Source organism: Cinclus cinclus, chromosome 3 (assembly GCF_963662255.1).
Source record: "Cinclus cinclus chromosome 3, bCinCin1.1, whole genome shotgun sequence".
In the NCBI taxonomy this organism is placed as follows: Eukaryota; Metazoa; Chordata; class Aves; order Passeriformes; family Cinclidae; genus Cinclus; species Cinclus cinclus.
In genome coordinates this window covers 88293995-88314045 of record NC_085048.1, presented here as the reverse complement: position 1 = coordinate 88314045, position 20051 = coordinate 88293995, and the positions used below count along the sequence as shown (strand labels likewise).

Sequence of the window (20051 nt, the reverse complement as noted above, 5' to 3'; positions counted from 1 at the left end):
AGTTCTGTGATGATTTGGTGGTAGCTTTCAATTGAGTGTGTTGTGTGGTTACAGGATTTATACTGGGCCATAGCAGAAGACCACTAAAAGCTGCCTGAGTAACAGTGGAGAGCTGGTATTATGATGTGGTAGGCAGTGCTTAGAGACAGCTCTGCTGCAGCCTGAGGTTCACTAGGCATTGGCTGTGCCTGCTGGATTTTCAGTTGGAATTATCTTTCTCTGCTTATGTTTAGTTCTGCAAATTTGAAAATACGACAAGAATAATTTTTTTCCTAAATGCCTTCCCAGGTGTGATTTTCATTAAGTATGTGTATGCTATTGTGTTAGACATTTTAAAAGCTTTTTCAGGTGATCCTTTTTAGATGTTATGTCAACGGAATTGAGTGTTTCTTCTCATTTTTTTTCCCAGTCTGATCTGGTTGAAAGAAGAGCTGCTTTTGTCCTTAAATGCTTTAGCTTTTTCAATCACACAGGCAGTTTTGTTGGGTTTTTTTAGAAACAATGTGATTTGTTATGTGTTTAAATAGTCTTTTTATTTGTGTTGCCCATTTACAAGTATATTTATATTTTTACCTTGGACATGTAGCTTTGCCAGTCTTACAAGGTTTGTTTACTGTCTCAGGAATGAGAGACCTTTTCCCTAGGCTTATATGCTGGTCAATCTGGACCTCTCACTAAGACCTACTATTCAATAATTTCCTGGGTAGAAAGGTAGTGTAGAATATGCCTATCCTGTGAGTTAACAGTTAATTAGAGTTAACAGTGGCCAAAAAATGGTGGAGATTTGGAAAAAAAGTGGAAGGATCAATGAACTCAGCCTCCCCAGGTAGTCTTGCCTGTCACACAAATCTTGAAAGTAACTTTTTGCTGCTAGTGAAGCATAATTTGGGTAAGGGCTCTTGCTTGAATTAGCAAAAGCATCTGTTAGGAGAAGCTTGAGGCATCAGAGTAATGTGTTCTGGGTTTGGGTTGCCTTTTGGGTCATGTTTGTGCTGTGGCAATGAAAAGTCCAACAGCATTTTCTACCGCATTCAAATAAGATATAACTGCATCAGCCAGTTTTCCTTCTGTCCTATACATTGGCCATGTTTCTTCTGTGTCTCCCAGCTTCAAAGGGCAGTTTGAGAAGCTACAACAGCCATGTAGATCTATCCACATAAGCAAATATTTCAGTATAGTAGAAATGGATTTGCAGAATTGAAATATTTGGTGCTGAGGGCCTTGTGTCCACACTGCACATTTTGAGCAGATTTATTTTTAGTCATAACTCTAAATCAGTTAATTAGCCCTGTGGACTAAATATCTGTGAATGTGTGGAGCTACTTCTAACAGGAACCCAGTTGGTATGCTATAAGATACTTCTGGTTGTTGGTTTAAAATGCAGTAGATAAAAATGCTGGGGACAGGGGCTTTGAAACTCTTGTTCCTGATTTGAGCTGATATAGATACACACAGTTTCCTCCAGTCATCAGTCTCTTATAATTTCTAATATACAACGAGTACTTAATTTCATTGCCAGATCTTATGTTCTTTTTCTAATACTGTCCCAAGTTACACAGTGTTAGGAAATAAAAGCATTCCTATTGTCTGTGTAACATAATAATTAGGATGTTTTTTGGTCTTTTTTTTTTGAGTCAAAAAATATCCTGCCCAGTCTCAAATGCAATAGGAGATGTGGGCTCTGTCTGGACAGATGCTGAGAGAAGAAGAAATTACCCTTTTTTAATATACATTTTTGTACATTCTAATTCCCTTTATGATTCAGTAAAACCATTAAGAACGTAGTTCTTTTATTCTGCTTCATCTAACTACATCACCAACATAGTCTTCTGGAAGGAATATATTTCTAAATGAAGCTATTTTACAGAGACGTATGTGGTCCCAGTTTATTTCCAACTAAACCAGAGTTTTGAAATCTAATTAAAATAGTCTTGAAGCATTGCATCTCTACCTTAAAATTTTGTACTTGGATTTCTATGACATTAAAATGGCATTACATACCTCCATCTGACATACTTCTCTTCATTTGAATAGCTGCTTATTTTTTTTCATGTAAAAGCATAGAAGGATGGAAAATTACTTGTTAGTCATGTTAAATTAGAGCTTGATCCTTCTTGTGTTGTTCCGACTTTTCCATTTGCTTTAGGACAGTGGTTATATTTATTTTCTGTTGGTTACTGTTTTAAGGGGTCACAGTATGTTGGTGTATTTGGAGACGTTCTATGATTGCTATATTAATTTATCCTGTGGGGAAGGGAGCACAATGCAGCTTCAACTGGCAAGGTGTCTTTCATTATACAGGGGAAAATAATGCACTCATTGACTGAGAACCATAAGAAAAGGCATTTTACAGGTGTTATCAAAAAGTAGTGCTCTGTTCCTGTGAAATAATTCATTGTAGTCAGTGGCAGTAGAACAGATTCCCAAAGCTCATAAATGAAAATAAATACTTAAAAGACATCAGTTTGCAGCCTTCAGTATTACAATGCTTCTGGATTCTCTGGAGGTGCTGAGAAGTAAAAGGAATTGAAGTTCATTAAAGAGGTAATTAAATTTAATGGCAGAATTGCAACATAAAATTATGCAGCAAAAATTGTGAAAAATCTCAATGCCAATGCTGAGCTCGCAAAGCTGGATGTTTGCTAGGAAGGTGAATTGCAGCATCTAATGGTAGGCAGATGGTTTGGCAATAAAAAGGAAAAATATGTTCACATCAAGTTTACCAGGCACATAAAAAATTCTATGTTTCTGCCTGTCTGTCATGCCTAGCTAGTATATGTTTATTCCTTTGTGCATGTTATATTACTGCACTTCTTGACCCAAATTCATTTGAAAAGAACTAATTCAGACTTGGAGCTGAATTTTTTTTTTGTATCTTTTTAATGAACTTAGATCTATTGCAGTACAAAGAGTAAATTTCTGTAGCAGTGTTTTCATAGACCTGATTTTAGGGGGCTGTACATCTCTTCCTCTGTGACTGTGAAATTGCAGGATGGCATGCAGATGATGCCTTAAATAACATCCTGTGAATTAAAGTACTTTTATCTATCAGATTCTATTTCTGTTGAATAAAAAAGATTTCACATATGCTTCATTTCTATTCATATAGCTATGAAAGTGAAGGTTGGTCATATCATACACTTATATATCATGCCACACTTACTCTGAGAGTCCTTCAGCAGAAGAATAGTGGCAGGTGTTTATGTTTCATGTTTATCATGCCAGCTCCCTTTGTGCTGTAAATACCTGAAGTGATAATAATGAAGCATAGCACTGTACAGGCAGTTGCTTAGAAATGGAAAGAAAACTTCTTTTGCAACAGCATCATTTTCTTTGAATATATTCTGCAGGTCAGATTTAGCCAAATTGATGCATAGTCATTAATTTGCAACTGTCTGCAGAGAATTGTGGATTTGCAGATTCACACACAGGCATAGCAACTATAGTGATCTCTTAAGTGTTTTGGACATAGACCCTGTTGAGTTTTGCTCAACATTTATTTATTCCATAATCTTAGATCCTGGCACTCGACTATATCCATTTGTTTTGTTTGTATGGTTGTCAGCTGCAATCTGTTAATAACCTTCTTTGTTCTGCTCTTTAAGATAATTTAACCAAGGAAAACCTAATTAAGGTAACACTGGATCATTTGATCTAACCCTTAAAGCTCTTATAGATGTTTGCCTGATGCAGGCTGTGAAGAGAGTGATCTCCCTGCTGATAATGTCAACTGTTTGTCTCTGCTACCTGTGCAATTCACTCTCTCTGTGACTTTTGGTTTTAGCTTGTTTTGGAAAACGTAGGGAGTGTTGGTTTCTGTTTGAGCTCTTAAGTATTTTAATTACATGTTGAATAATTCATAAGTAGCTTGCTGAGCACAGTTTTTTGAGTTGTCAGTTTATTATTGTTACTATTGAATTAAATATTATTTCAGTTAACTATGTACAGTTGTTCTTCGAATTCTACAAGCTTAGCAAGACATTAATATTGTTTTTTTTATTAAGAAAAATTAGTGGTTAGGGTGTGGCTGTTTAACCTGTGTTGGGTTAATACTGAGTTTTATTCACAGTGGTTGAAGACAATACTGTGTCTTCTGGAAATGGTATTGGTTAGTTATTTATTTTGTTCCTTTTCTAAAACAATTCTTGAATGGTGAAATTAGAAAAAAATAATGCAAGGAAAAATGACAAAGGTACATTTTGACCTTTGCATCAATATGTACCTCATATCTGTATTTTTAATTGAAAAACATAAAAATTAAGGTATTTTAGTGATTTCTAAAATTAATATTGAATTTCGATGTGAATTGACTAGCTAGATTATACAAAACATTGTATATCACTATTTAGTTTTGGACCCAGTTACTATTTAACAGCCAAATGCTCTAGAACTTCTATACTTATTTGGAAATTCAGTGTTCTTCACAAGTTTCTATGGAAAGGAGAACTGGAAGTTAGTTTGATTTCAAGAGAGCCACAGGCATGCACAGACCTCACACTTCCAGACACCCCCCAGGCTGTGTCCTGTACCATCCCCACCCCCTGTCCTGTCACCACTGACATCCCAAATGGTACCCTGCCTGCATTTTATTATGTATTATTTATTTGTTTTGTTCTTATTGTTATTATCATATTTGTTCCATTATGTGTGATGCTGTTTTTATTATTATCTTTTATTCATCTGTTTTAATTATTTTATTTTGTCTTTGTGTGTTTTATTTTGTTATTAATTTATTTTGCACTCATGTACTCCAGAATCCTACACAGCATTCTTCTGATGGTTGCAATATTCTCCTACTCAATACAGCACTGGAAGCAATGTCCACTGGTGCATTGTTACATCTTTATCACTTAATCAGAAGAAACCTAGTTTTATATTGGCTCTTAATTTTGACTGTACTTTCTTGGCAACAAAATGCTCTTGGGCTCTGAAGTCAGCCTCAAAAGTTTGATCTGCCAGAGAGTGACTGTGAGAATGTTCTTTGTAGTGTTCATAGCATCCTGTGACTTTATTTTAGAAATGTGGTCAAAAGACAATAATTTTAATTATGCAAAAGGAAGATAAGAAACTAGCAGGTAGCAGCAGAAGGGAAATGCAGTCATGCCACATTCACTGGTTTGAGCAGTAGGGACAGAAGGATCACAGGAAAGATTGCTTAGCTACAGCCCTTATCAATGCCAACATGTTGAAAGGGGTTGACAGACTATCAGGAAATGTGTTCATAATAGAGCCTTATTCTTGGGATTGATCTGTGGACAAATACTTTTTTTATGTACTGCCAAGCTTAAAAAAAAAAAAGAAAAAAAGAAAAAAAAAGAAAACAGAATGTGTGTGTGTTCTTGTCTCATATTTGCCATCTCTACAAAGAGGGAGCAAAGGGTATAGAAAAACATTTGAATATCACTTATTTATTCCACAGCCTTTAGGAAAGCAGTTAATACCAGGGGTCTGAATCACTGCTGTTGAATCTTAATTTGTAAGACTGTGGCAGCCAGTACTGAAATGTGCATTTGGTACTAAATTTTTTGAGATTCAAGATAAAATTGTGGTAACATACTTTGTCAGTTTCTCCATGATCATTTATAACTTCAGTGAGTTTAACTCTTGGTGCACATTATTTTACTGTTGAATATCAGATTTACAGGATACAGCAATGTGTGTTTGTCTGTCAGTGATGTTCACCACTGGCATAATTCTGCAGTTTAAGTTGTGTGGGTTGTAATTGCTGAGTGATGCTTGAGTCCCTGTGCCAGAGGATTGCACTGTGTTACATCTCTTACCTAACTGGGTCTTTGAATTTAGGAGGGCTTGTGTCATAACTGCAACAAATGAGTTTTTTTCTGATAGCAATGTGACACAATGCACCTCAAGAGTTGTACAAATCCAGGTACTGGAGGAACCTCTGATCTGTTTATTGATAATTTTTTGTGCCACTGCATCTTTGCTCATTTCCTGTATCATACGCTGGGCCCAGTCAAAATCTCTATGTACCTTTTCCTTTACTGTGCATGATACATAGATGTATTTCCAAGAAATGTTTACTCCTCTCCAAGGAATTTTCTGCAGTTTAGAACCGTCTAAGTGTAATAGATGCCGTGTACAATTCCTCAACAAAAGTGGAAAAGAAAGTAAAGTTTTGGAAACAATACGTCAACTTCAATAATGGAATGCTTTAATTAAGTAGGTTGAGAAATCCATTTATTTCATTATTGCTTAAAACCTGTGACAACACCAGGATTCTGGGGGTACCTTGCACTAAGCTAATATGCTTTTTTTTGCCTTACTAATGGAAGCGTACTATTGAAGTCAATAAAATGTTCTTAATTCCCTCTCAACGACATGGTGAACCCCCTTTTTAATTTGAAATATAATTTTTAAGTATTTTGATTTTAGAAATAGTAGTCCCAATTGTAAACCCCAAGCTGTGGAGAACCTTTGGCTTCATAATTAATTGAAAAATTGATATATTAAGAGGTTGGTGCATGAGAATTCTCTGAGCATCTTTTGTTTCTGAGCTGCTGTTCTTATATGCACGTTGTTACTTTTGGGGGCAGAAGATCAAAGTTTTTGCTGCAGTGTTCGGTGATTTGTCTTTATCAAGTTGTCCTTTGTTAGCAAAGATCTGAAATATTAAGAGTATTAATATTAATCCTGCTCATGTTGATATTAAGAGTGTGTGACTTCCATGTGTAAAAGGACACTTTGATCTCTATGACACGGTCTGATATGAGACATCTTTGTGTGTATTTACTGTTGCTCCTGTTCCTCTGTTGCAGTGCGGTTGGCACATTTGCTCGAGCCTTGGACTGCAGTAGCTCTGTCAGGCAACCCAGTTTGCACATGAGTGCAGCTGCTGCTTCCCGAGACATCACACTGGTGGGTGGCTTCTTAAACATCCTACAACATCTATATCCATGTTTCCACCTGTTGTCCTTTAGATACCTGCATGCCAGGGGTGTGTGCGTGTTAGAAAATCCTGTGTGTTTTCTCTAAGCTTCTCAGTGGTGCCCCTGTAATCACGCTGTGCAGACATGGCTTTAGCTGTGGATCACCCAGAGCTGTGGACACCCACAGCCAAATGGGTAATACACACTGTACAGGGGTTCATTTGGGGCAGTGTCATTTAAAGTATGTGGTAATAAAGCTGATAGAAAATTGTGTGGATAATACTTTTTACTTACTGTATGTATATGTCATCATATTTTCTAAAGGATAACCAATCTGACTTTGTAAGCGTATTTTAAAAGAATATTTTAATTAGCATGTTCTTAATGCTACATAGTCCTACTCTGTTTCCTCAGTATGCTGTTCACTGTTAATGTAAGCACCTGCATCTTTTAGAGAAACGGAGAAATATATTGATTACAGGTTTGTTTCTTTAAAATCATACTAGCTGAGATGAGAAGGTGTGCTACAGTAAATAAAGTGTGTCAGGAACACTGTGAGAGACCAAAAATCAAGAGAAGCAAGTTTGACTTAGATTTCCAAAGACATCAACTGTTATATTATTTTAGGTATTTTTGCTCCTAAACACTATCATATAGTTTAGGCTGAAAAAGATCTGCTATTTACCAGATACTGGAGCGTTACAATTAGAGGAAACTCAATAAAATTTAAAGATTAATTTAAAATCGTTAAGGCACTGCCTTATAAAGTGAATAAAGAGCCCCTAGAATTCAGCTGCACAAAATTTTGTGGGAATGGACAGTACTAGCAGGTTAAAAAAAGGTTAGAAAAATGATGTAGCCATGTAGGCCATAAATTATGAGAAGAATAGGAAAAGGTGTACCTTCTAAATGTCCTCATTCTGAAGCTTTGTAGGTGCTAGTCAATGAAATGGGAATTGACCTCAGACTGTGATTACACTTACCTGAATATTGTAGCTAATATTCCTTGGTGCTACTGTAAGAGACACTACTTAGATGGGTGATTGGTCCGATCCACTGGGACAATTTTTGTATTCCCAGTAGAATATTTTTTTTATTATTATGAGAAAAATATTTACTACCTTTTACAGCATTCTCAAAGGTTATTGAACAAGAAACTGATTTACTCTGGGCTACGATATTATTGTAAAGGCAGGGGCAAAATCTAATGTTTTCAATAATACTCAAAATGAATTTTCTGTGTCACAGTTGCTAATATGACTTTTAAAACCACAATTCTGTTCACATTAAATACTTTATTTGGTTCATCAAAATAGTTCTTTAGCATTTTTAATTTTATATAATATTTCATTGGATTAAGAATTTTTAATACATTTCACACATTGCACATCCCTTCTTTATTTGCATCCTGTATTCAGTGATTAATAGAGTGGATTTATCCTTATGGCAATTTCTCATTTGAAAGTAAGTACGTGTGCAATGCTGCTAATAAAGGGATACTTTGTTTGAGTGCCATGTTAATGTTTCTCCATTGCAAATGATCCATTAAGTTCCATTACACTTAATGAAAGGCATATCTTATAATGAGGCATCAGAGGAGCCACCCTAGGCTTAATTATTGTGTCTGTCTCTTCTCATTTTCCTACCCCCTCAGCTTTTTAAAACCCTACTTTTTTGCTTTTTGGCAATGTACTTCCTTCTAAGTTAAGAAAAGACATATTTATCATTATAATAGTTACTTTTTCAGACATTTCCATGTTAATTGGGAGCATATTTTCAGCAGCAGTTACAGTTAGTAGAGACATTTGAAGAACTTCTGGGGTATCTCATTTATACTTTGTATGTAGGTGCTCAACACTAAGAAAATTACACCATCTATCTTGTTAGTGCAAGGCAGATAACCCTTGTACCTGAAGTGCTATTAATGGGATTTCTGTAAGCCACACCTGTAGCTTTCCAGTGTTCCTAATGAAGTTTTAACCATAATTAGTTTTAATCAGAGATAACTCTAAACAGACTGATTAAAAAAAAGCCTAGATTATGAGCATAGATAAATTCAGGGTTGATGTACACGTTTCTTGCAGATAAATAACAACTGCTTTCAGGCTCTTATTTTGAAAACATAGGGAAGGTAATGAGACGAGATAGGAAACCCCCTGCTTTTAGAAAACCCTACTGAAGACATGAAACAATGTGTGTTTACCTTCTTAGATGATAATATTCTTCTCTTACAGTGGTAAAGATTTGTGAGACATCCAACTAAAACATGCATTTCTGGCCTTCTCAAAGGCAGTGTTTTATTTTATTGTGATAATTGATCTCTAAGAAGAGAAAGGGACTGGGAAGACTTTCTGTTTCAAATTCTTAAGTATTTCATAGTACATATACTGACTATGAGAGCCATTTAAAGTAAAGTAGGCTGATAGCATCACTTGCTCTTTGGTGGATGATGAGACATGGTGGATGTCTCTTCAAAATCAAAAGTATGAGCAGTCTTTTTCTTTGCATTTTGCATGGTGTCTTTTTAATGATTTTTATTAGACTTCCATATATGTGGCTCCTAAGGGAAACACACTTAAAATATGATTGAGTTGGAGAATGCACACTCAGTTTCCAGTCTGAGTGCTTTGTTGGAGGCAGTTCAGTCTGGAATTGCAGCTGGTTTGGGAGCTGTGTTGTGTGGCTGGTTGCAGGTTGCCCTCTCATGCCCCTTCTTCCAGCTCTATGCAGCTGTTCCTTAGCTTTTGGTGGGAAGTTTCTTCCTCTGCCTGCTTGTATTTGGACTTGAAGTTGCCTCTTAGCTGCATGACTAACACTTTTCCTCTGATGGGCCCCCACGCCTGTGCTGGACAGCATGCTTTGGGCAAGGGGTCTTAGGGAAGGATGGTTCTTTGTCCTTCAGGCTGCTGTTCAGGAGAGGCAATGCCCCACTCCTGCTCTTAGGGTAAAGCAGATAAAAAAGAAGATACTCCAGAACTTTTTCTCTCATCCTCTATGAATTCCTTCAGACTTCTCTTGCTTTTGCTACCACGGTTAGCACTGCATTGTGGAAATTTGATGCAGGTCAGGGCTGACAGACGTGTAGAAGGCAGAGTTGTTATCAATGATCTTGTCGATGGTCTTCTGTCACAGGACATCTCAGTGAAGACAGCACTTATCCACAGAGTTCAGTATGAATCTTTTCTTTAGAAATATTAAAAAAAAAGCATTACGAGTCATATATTTATTATAGAGGAAAAATGAACATAAAGACAAGGGCAAGATTCAGATTTATTCACTTCTGTTGTCATTTTTATGAAAGTTGGTATCAGTGAATAGATCTGGATTCAGCAGCTGCTTGGAAGATGTTCTGTGTGTACTGCTTTTCTATGAGGGCTGCAGTTTAAACAAAGATTTAAAACTCAACTGTAAGGGCTCAATCTTTAGGCCTGGCTTACTCATTGCCTGAAAGGTAAATAATAAACCAGTGATTTCAATGTACATTCTCTAATATGAAGCTGATGGATTTTAGGTATTATGTTACATATTTTTATATTAGAATACTTGGTTTTAACAGTGACTTTTCTCCAGGCTGGTGAATTTGATTGAACCTTAAGTAAAATGATTGAAGGATAATAGTGACATTGCTTCTTGCAGACAAAACAGAGTTTTGTGTTTGATAGCACTCAAAGACTTACAGTAAACACTGGAGTAAGGCAACAGTCATTCATGGAAGATGGCAAAAGATCAGAAAAATCCATTATTTGCAGTAGATTTGTATGCAGAAGCTCAGCTGGAAATGCTGTACTGACTCATAATGCAGGAGTGTTCCTTCTTTGGAAGGTTTTCTCCTAGCAGGGCTTGTGGCCATGTGTGAGTTTGCACGTGCCCCTTGGACCTCTGCACTGTGGTGGGACACACTGGAAGGAGGCTGATACAGAGTCACAAACATTATTGTACTTATAACTCTGCTTCCTCCTTCAGCACAGCCAGTTGGATTGTGCTCATGGGGTCTTTTGGGACACTGAGTCAGAAATGCTTTTTGTGTGCTGCTCATTTTCCTGACGGGTAGATTTGTTTACTTTTTATATTCCCCATCATTGGTTAGCAATGGGAGTGTTCAGTGTTGCCTACAGTGGGAAGATTGTTTTAATTTGTTTGTTTTCTGTTTTTCTCTTTTATAACAGAAAGGGAATCAACCAAAGAAACCTTATTTACCTGTCTGTGACAACAGTGTTTAGCAAAGGATGAAAATCTTGCTGTTCTTTCAGTATGATGATAATGAAAACAATGTCTTCCTTCACCAGCAATGAGACTATTCAGCTCATAGATGTCTGAGCAGCTGTTTAGTTATTATTTAGAGCTTCTGTTAATTGAAAATGGCCCCATTGTCAATATATGCCACTGTCTTTATTGGGTTTCTTGGAACCAATTTCTACCAACAAGAGATTATTTAGAAATGTTTGCCAGTAATTTGCAGGAACTAATAAACTAATGTCATTTTTGGTAAACATTTTATCAAGGTATTTCCTTTCCCAGATTAAGTAATAAACCATTTATTTTCCTCATATTCTGCAGCATAATACTATGATATCAAAATAGATTCCAAATTTAGCACTGTTTGAGGGTCCTTGTTTGGTTTATAGAGAATAATAAATTAAATTTGCATTACTGAGATGGACTACTGTCTATTTAAACACATCTTTATTCTCTCCTTGTCCCTGCCAGTTTCATGCAATGGACACACTGCATAAACACAACTATGATCTGAGCAGTGCCATCAGTGTTCTAGTGCCACTGGGAGGGCCTGTCTTGTGTAGAGATGAAATGGAAGAGTGGTCAGCATCAGAAGCTAGTTTATTTGAAGAGGCATTGGAAAAGTATGGCAAGGACTTCAATGACATTCGACAAGACTTTGTAAGTATAAAAGTAGTGCTCTTTCCTGTAGCTGTGTTTTGCCATGGTTGAGCATAGCTGCTTTCTGGAGGTTTGGAAGGTTTAGCTAGGGGAGCAATCTGCGTAGCTGGTACGTGTGATTAATGTATCTATGCATTTTATCTGGCTGAAAGCCAATATACTTTCTTGTTCAATGCTGTTGTTTGGAAAGATGGTGCCAGAAGATAATCTGTTTAGTGGTTTAATATCAGGTAGGACAACTTATGCTGAGACGTTCTGATATGGACTTTTGCAAGGGTCTTACAAGCATCTGAAAAAGGTCCAGGAACTTTGCAGAGTGTTTCCACAATTTCCAGTGAAATTCATTAGCAGCTACATGGCTGACTCCCCTGGGTGTTTTTGAAAAGCTGGGGTTTCCTACTATGGTTAGTAGAGAGAAATTTGTATTCAGATAGATTTTTAAATGTACTACAGGGAGTTGTTTTGACATGTTAGATATTTTGGCAGTTCTGAGAAGTAAAAGAAATGTTTTCCAATATGTTCTAACTACAATCATTTTGGTAGTGAAGTATCAGACTATAGGGCAGCAAACCTTTAATTTGCTAATTCTAATGCAGACTAATGAAATTAAATGGATTCTAACACTGATTGCTGGAATTGCTAGTAATTTACTGCAAATATTTCCACATTTTATGGAGAGCCTTTTTCATTCAAGCAAAAATATTTCCTCTGTTGTATCATATTCAAGTTGGGCTTTGTGAAAAAGTTAAGATTTGAACCAAAGGAATTCCATTATTTAAGACTGAAGTAGATTGAAACATTTTCACATTAATCTCATTCTGCTTGACTCTGAGAGTTCAGATTTTTTTTTTATTTTCTTTGCAGAAGTTTATTAATAATCTTTGTGAGGGGGAAAAAAGTACCATGTGTTAAATGTAGAAGTCCTGCCAAAATAAAATGCAGGACAATGGGAGGAGGCTTGGTAATGAGCTGAGCTGTCTTTCCTTCATTTTCACAGAATTGAAATGGAGCAGGTAGTTGAATGAAGGTGGGAAGGAAAGGCTATTGTTTTTCTAAAGAACTGACATTTTAATAGGTGTATTATATCTGCATTCTTAATTTTGAGATTCCTAAGGGAGAAAATGTTCACTGCATTCATGACATAAGGTTGAAAGTTGCATTATGGCTGAAACAGCTCTTTTAAGTTCAAGAAAATATTACTGAAAAATAATATTTATAGCTTTTTTAGAACATGAATCTTAATGTAAACTACATTCCTTATTATTTCTTATATAGACAAATGGTTCTCATTTGTAATTGTGCAATAGCTCAGGAGCTATGTCTTCTAATTAAATGCTTCCTAATATATAATATTTGGCTTTTGAAAATGCCTTAAGCATATAGCATGTTTTATTGGCTGTATACAAGTTGTGTCTTAACACAGTTTGTAAGCAAACATGCAGAAGGCTTGTCTCTGGTATTTATGAGGTATTTTTACTTTCTGTATAATTTCTGTGTTACCTACTACTACATTAAAGTGATGCAGTGTAGTAACGTGTCACAAGAATTTCTTCTGCATTTCTTATATTCAAATGATAAATATTTGAATGACTTTACTAGAAGGTGTTCACAATGTTCAAATTTTGTCTTGGATACCCTGATAAAATCTTGTCCTGATACCCTCCCTCTTTCACTAAATCTTCCTTCCCAAAACACAGCTATTTTCCTCTGGTCTCTTCTCAAAGCAGGAAACACACACAGATCTTGTGATAGCATTGCATAGCCTACTGAGAGCATCTTAACCATGAGTCAGAGTGCAGCACAAATGGATGTGGGGCACTAATTAATTATAGCTTCATTTAGTTAGAACAGGGATGTTATCTATTCTCAGTAGCTTTTTTTTTTAATCTTTGAAAAAGTGTCATTTAAAAAACATCCTTAGAAGAACATCTATTTTATATCTCAATTTATATGGTACTAAGAACAGTCCAGAGCCTTTATTTAATTCTGTGTAATTTGAAATCTTTCAATTATGTTAGTCAATGTATAATCTTGGGATATCTTCATTTCTCTAGTGTAAAATTTGTGTTCTCATTTCCTGTGTAGCATTCTAAAAGTGCAGGGATTTGACAACACACATTTGCTTTTTAAGTAATCATTGAAAATAGTCCTTTGAGATTTAGATCACAGATATGTGAAGAGTTTCAGCAAGGTGAGGCAAGGTATAAATATGTAGCATGTTAGCAGTGATTTTCCATGATAATACTTTTATCTGTTATCATCCCTCTTTTCAGTGGTGAGCCACTGATGAATTTACTTATTGGTAAGTATCTAAGTACTCTTAGATGTGTTGTAAGAGCAAGGGCAAAGAAGATCATGAACTGATAATGTATGTGTGAAAGGTCTCCATGTAGGATCTAATGATAAAATTAAAGTCTTCAGTGCCTGAGATTAAACTCCAACCTCAGCAGACATGCAGTGGTGCCACAGGACAGGCAAGAAAGTCATGTTGCATGGCAGAAAGGGATTGGTAGCAGTCTCCTGAAGCAGAAGGGTGAAGTAGTACCTGCCTGAGTCATTACATCCCAGAGGAGTTGCCTTTTCTGAGTCAGCCCAGATTTGCAAAGCACAGCAGCTGCAATTGCAGCCCTTACATGACAGTTCTGTAAAGGGCAGAGCCATTTACTTTTCCAGCAGTTACTGTGAACTGCCACTGTTTGATGTTCAATGTGCAGCTCAAGTATTAAGCTACAAACACTAAATATTTATAAACAAGATTGTTATGAATTAAATGGTGTAAAGTTCTTTACCTTTTTTCATAGGAGATGCTCATTTGTAATTGTTACCAGTCTAGCTTTTGAATAATAATTTTCATTAGCTGTTGACTCATTGACTCTTGTAGGAGAGGTTCTTCTGTCTTTAAGACTCAGTGTGAATCCTGATCAAGCTAAACCTTATAAGCTAATTCAATTTACTTGATGTGTTTGAATTATTTCACATTCCATACTAGTAGAATGGAAAAAGTATGCGTATATTATGTTCTCCAAATGTAACTATTTTCCTAACAGTAAGTCAAAGATCTTATACTTGTTAATTCTTAGTTTATCATTATCAACAGTTTTCACAAATTTGTAACTATTACATCTCAGATATGGCAGGAAAGGCCTTGGTAATCCAGAATAGGAACCGTTTATAGAAAGCAGGGGCAACTGTTTTCCAGCTTTAGAAAATTATGAAAACATGCCTTGAAATTACCATGTTCATTTTAGGATGCTTTATAATCCTAAATTTTTCTTGCTGATCTGATTTGATTGGTCTATTTTTAGCCTGGAGAAACTAAAGAAACTTATAATTCCCCTCTCTCTGTTTTTATAGAGTTGATAGCTTTTGCTAATTTTCTCCTGCAAAAATGTTATGCAGATGAGCATGTTTACTTCTTTCAAGAACAGAATTTGGTAATGACAATATAGTATTCTGTGGCTGCTCACAGCTTCACTGGCAATTCAGAGCATTAAGTGCATAGGTAAATGGAATACTGGTTATCCATACTCGGTCTGTCAAACAGCTTTTCCAAGTTTTGAATCAAAGTGTAAAAGGATTACAGTTATTTGATCCAAGCATCTTAATTGCCTTCCTTTAATTGTAGATGACTACTGAGTGAATGAACATACTGGTGTCACAGCCATAGTCGAAATAGATTAAAGTATCTTCTGGAGAAATGGCAAACATTTGTAGTGTGAACGTGCTAATAAATATTCAGGAAGGAAAATAACTATGGATATGCTAAAATGCACTAATTGACAATGGCAGGTGGTTGAGGTGACAGCATTTCACCTGGAAGCCAGCAGGAATGTGAAGCTGGAGATCAAGAATCATTTCGTGTGTCACCTCACACCAAACACATCTTCTTGTCAGTGGCCTTTTTGAGGGAAGATTTCTCTCAAGGCATAATTCACCTGAGAAAGCAAAAGGAATTTAGGAACCTGAACTGTGTTACTACTTACTGGGACATCAGCATATGCATTTCACTGTACACTGCTATTTTGGGATCAAATGTAAATAGTCAGGGATTCACACACTGTGGTACACTTCTGACTCTGGACCTGTATCAAGCAGCTTGAAAAACTAGTGAGCTCCTGCATGCAGGGAGAGGCAGTTTGAGGTGTTCCTCTGATGTTTTAGGAATTTAACTAAAGGTGCCAGAAACTTTTCTTTTGGCTTAAAAAATGCAGAAAGCTGCCTTGTGGGGCCAGTAAGTTTGGAAAACTTACTTAAGAAATCCACACCTGTATTTTCTGGAACCTCCTAAACATCATTCTTGTTTCTAGAAAGCAGGTAATATTTTCATTAATGCGTGCCTCTAGGAAACATAACACAAAAATTAATAATGTTTCCAAGTTATGAAGAAAAATTGCATGAATTTTGGATGAGACATCCTAATTTAAATTATCAAAAGACCTTGTGGAGTTAAATAGATTATTTGGTGATAATTAAAAATGATTGCCTAATTTTCTCCCCTACACTTATGTTAACACATTTTTATTTTACTGATGAATATGGGCGCCCAAAATAATTTTCATTATCAAAGGTACCTTGTTTGTACAAAGAGTTTTGTGAAATATTTATTGTCAGTCTCACTCTTGTTGCTCAGAGTAACATTTGTCCCTTGCATCCTTTTGTTTCTTGTTAAGAGTTGAGAGCATATGGGAGTTTATGCAAAACTAGTGGTAATGTTTGAGCAGCTGAGTTGTCATGGGTCATGAAAAATCTGTGAAGTATGGTGTCCTTTGTATTTTTCAAGAGTAACTTACCATGAGACTCGAGCACAGTCCTGTCAAGATGATTTCATTCAGTCCTAATGTTATTCTCCATCTGACACTTTATAGTAGAGATATTACCTACTCGGTTTCCTGATGAAAATCTGCATTCTGTTTTGATAATTTTATTTAATGATATGGCTTAAAGTTATTAATAAATTTTATTCAAAAATTTATTACTAATAAATTATATTTAGATTTGGATGTGTGATATCATAATTCTGCTAAAATGTTAACTACAAGGAAAAGTTGTGTATTACTAATTGTAATATGTGTTTGTCTGCATATGGATTCTAATGAAGTTATTTAATACATTCAGGTTTTAGTATTTGCCTCAACTATACTTGGTTTTAACACGTGTTTAACAGGAAGTGGACATTGCAATTTCTTGGAACCACTAACTTGTAACAAACAAATGTTTTTCAGCTCCCTTGGAAGTCGCTGACTAGCATCATTGAGTATTACTACATGTGGAAAACCACTGACAGATATGTGCAGCAGGTAATTTAATGACTATTTCAGACTGAATCAGACTGAGACGTTCTTTAAAAAAAAAGTGATCTTGTTAAAGCAGAAAAATCTGTTTGTGTTCTTGAAAAGATATTTGATGGGAGGCCTAAAGTAATATTTTGGGGTATAGGCCAGTGGTTCTGTGCTGTTGCAGGCTGCGTTGTCGAATCCTCTGATGCCTGCTGTACATCCCATAGCTGTGAAGAGCTTTTTAACCTCTTTGTATTGTATCCTGGTTTGAAGCAATGGGATTCATGGGTCCTCCTCCAGTAGGGGATCAGACAGAAATGAGCTGCAGAGCAAATGCTTTAGGCTGCGAAGCTCTGCCATGGGACTGAAGGAAGCAGAAAAATACATTGTGCTAAAGTGGCTACTGGTGTTATGAACCTTTTATTGGTACTTCTGGACAAAACATTACTTTGGCATTACCAACATTTCAAAACTGGGACCATTCTGCACACAGTGGATGTGTTCATCCTTCTAACTGAATGTTTGGGTTGCTCTGGAGCAAAAGCATGTTAGGATATATTGGATACCAATACCGGGATATTTTTAGCTGGTTTAGGCAAAATGTCAATGTTGGTGCTTTTTATATACTGTACTCTTTATTATATTTACATCTTGGTTTAAATATAAAATACTTTAAGAGACTCCATTTTAATTTCCAATTTAATGTTTAAGCTTGTAGTTCCTTTATTTGCTGCATAATTAATGGTGATGTTATGGACAGTGTATTGAAACTATTTTTTATGCTGCAATAACTGCAGCTGTACTGTTAGATGGGTCTTTGGACTTGTTTCAGATTAAATGTATCAGAGGGAGGATTACTTCAGGTTGTTCTGGTTTATTTGAAATTGTTTCTACATCATCTTGTTAGGGCATGGAAGGTAAGGGAAAGGTCTTTTGGGAGAGTCTTGGAGTATCACTAGAACATTTTAGTTCTCTGAACAATACAAATAGAATATAATATGTACCGTATAAAGGCATGTTTTTCTAGGTTTGTCACCATTCATTTCACTTTTAACCCCCTTTTATCACTGTTCATTTTTATCCTAGGAAAGTGCTGTCAACAGATTTGCTGTGCATCTTGTCAGGTCTTAATGGCTGGGCAACAGATTATCTTTAAGAATCAGATAAAAATGTGACTTTTTTCTAAAATATTTGCTCTGGAGTGGTTGATGAAAGACTAGGATTCCTTTTGTAGTTCTCTAGAGCTCTCTTATGATTCTGTTGCTACAATGATCAAGGTGCGTGTGTTAAGATTGCATATCCTTTCACAGGCTTAGGGTTTTTACAGGAAAATCACTTAGTCTTTATGGTTATCTGCAAACTGAATGTTCTTGTAAATGCTCATGTTTTACTTGCAACTAAATAAACTTCCAACATTCTGCTCAGACTATGGCAATACACTCAGGATGGAATGCTTCAGACATGTTCTTTCAGGGTCATGTATGTGATCATCAATAATAAAATTAGTGTAGGCCAAATGCCTAATTTTTATCTTGGTTAACATTTCTGTAATCCTTCCTAAGAAGGGATCAGAACTTCATAATGCCCTTGTTTAGTTTTTTTGGGGAATGGTAAAAAAATTAGTACAGTTAAGTAAAAACAATATCTGTAGGATCTTTTTCTTTCCCAAAAAAGAACAAGCAGTGATAATTGAATGTAGTTCAGGAGACAATTATTCAGTAATAAAGTGACAATTTCAGAGTCATTCTTCTCTAAATCTCACGCTTGAGGGGCAGGGGGACTGGTGGGAATAGGAAGATGAAAAAGGTCAGTGCACATACTTGAATCTTAAAATACAATCTCTGAGTTCTAGATTGGTGTGATTTAATATGAAAAATTGCTTTTAATTATCTTTATTTATTTGTGTGAAATGGATGTGTTGTGTCAAGCATGGGAAAGGTTTCTTTTATCATAATTGTTACTAAATGTTATTCTTGTAAAGTTATCAGTGTGGTGGTTTAATGGCATTGGAGGTACTGCTACCACCTTGCTTTTTTGAACATCTTCCCTTCAAGTCAAAGCAAACAGAAGATATGTTAAAGCTCTCTGAACTGGTCTAGCAAAACTAATTCAGCCTTGGGTAATCATTCCTGGTGATAGGGAACTTCTCATGGCCACTACATGAAGTATAGTGTTTAAGGAAGGCAGCTAAATTAATTGGTAGCTAAATTGGTCTATTGTAAGAATATATTACATTTCCCTCTCATTTCTTTATTTCCACTGTTGAAAGCAGTGCTAATTTAAGGAAGAGGTCATTTCTTGGAATATTTGTAAGTTGATATTCATAACAAAAATTCTTAAAACCCGCAAACATTCATTTTCAATGCTAGTTCATTAAAAGCAGTAGACCCCAGGTGAAAAACTGGGTTAGTGTAGTTTGACCTCCCCTGCAATGCAGTCTATAAGACCTGTTTGAAATACTGTTTAAGATGTAATTTTTTTTTTCAGGTAAGGCATCAACTCTCTTTGTTACATTGCTCCAGCAATTTATTACGTTGCTCCAGGGGATTTGTTACAAACTGGGGTTTTGGTTCTTGTCTAAATATTTTCATTTTCAAATTCCGGCTTTTACCAGTTCCATCTCTAGACTTCAACAGACAGAGGTTTCATCTCAGAAACTGCAACTCTTGGTAGTTTTCTTTCTGCATCCTTTCCTCTCTCTCACTACTTAGAATTTGGTATGTCAGTGAGAATTCAAGCTGTGCTATGTTCTGTTGCTTTTATAGACCAATGTTAGCCATAGTTTTAATGCATAAAAATATATCTTATACTGAAGTGCCATTGATTATTTTTTTGAAGGCAGTATATCATTCACTTTAGTAAATAAAGGAGAAAAGCAATTGTTAAATTGCATTCCTTACAACTCTCATGCCAGTACAAAAAGTATGCTAAAATTTAATCAGTATGTATATGGTCACTTCTCATTGACACTGCCATCAGGGCTTACAGCTTC

At 35.9% G+C, this 20051-nt stretch overlaps 1 protein-coding gene across 2 annotated transcripts in view; it reads left to right on the top strand.

Annotated features, from left to right (window-relative positions):
• MTA3 (metastasis associated 1 family member 3) overlaps positions 1–20051 on the top strand; it is a 129539-nt gene that overhangs the window by 53925 nt on the left and 55563 nt on the right. For both annotated transcript variants that reach the window (XM_062489258.1, XM_062489257.1), the window contains exons 8-10: positions 6777–6876; positions 11595–11783; positions 17006–17080. In XM_062489258.1, the coding sequence (XP_062345242.1) occupies positions 6777–6876; positions 11595–11783; positions 17006–17080 (364 nt within the window). The remainder of the gene's footprint in view (positions 1–6776; positions 6877–11594; positions 11784–17005; positions 17081–20051) is intronic.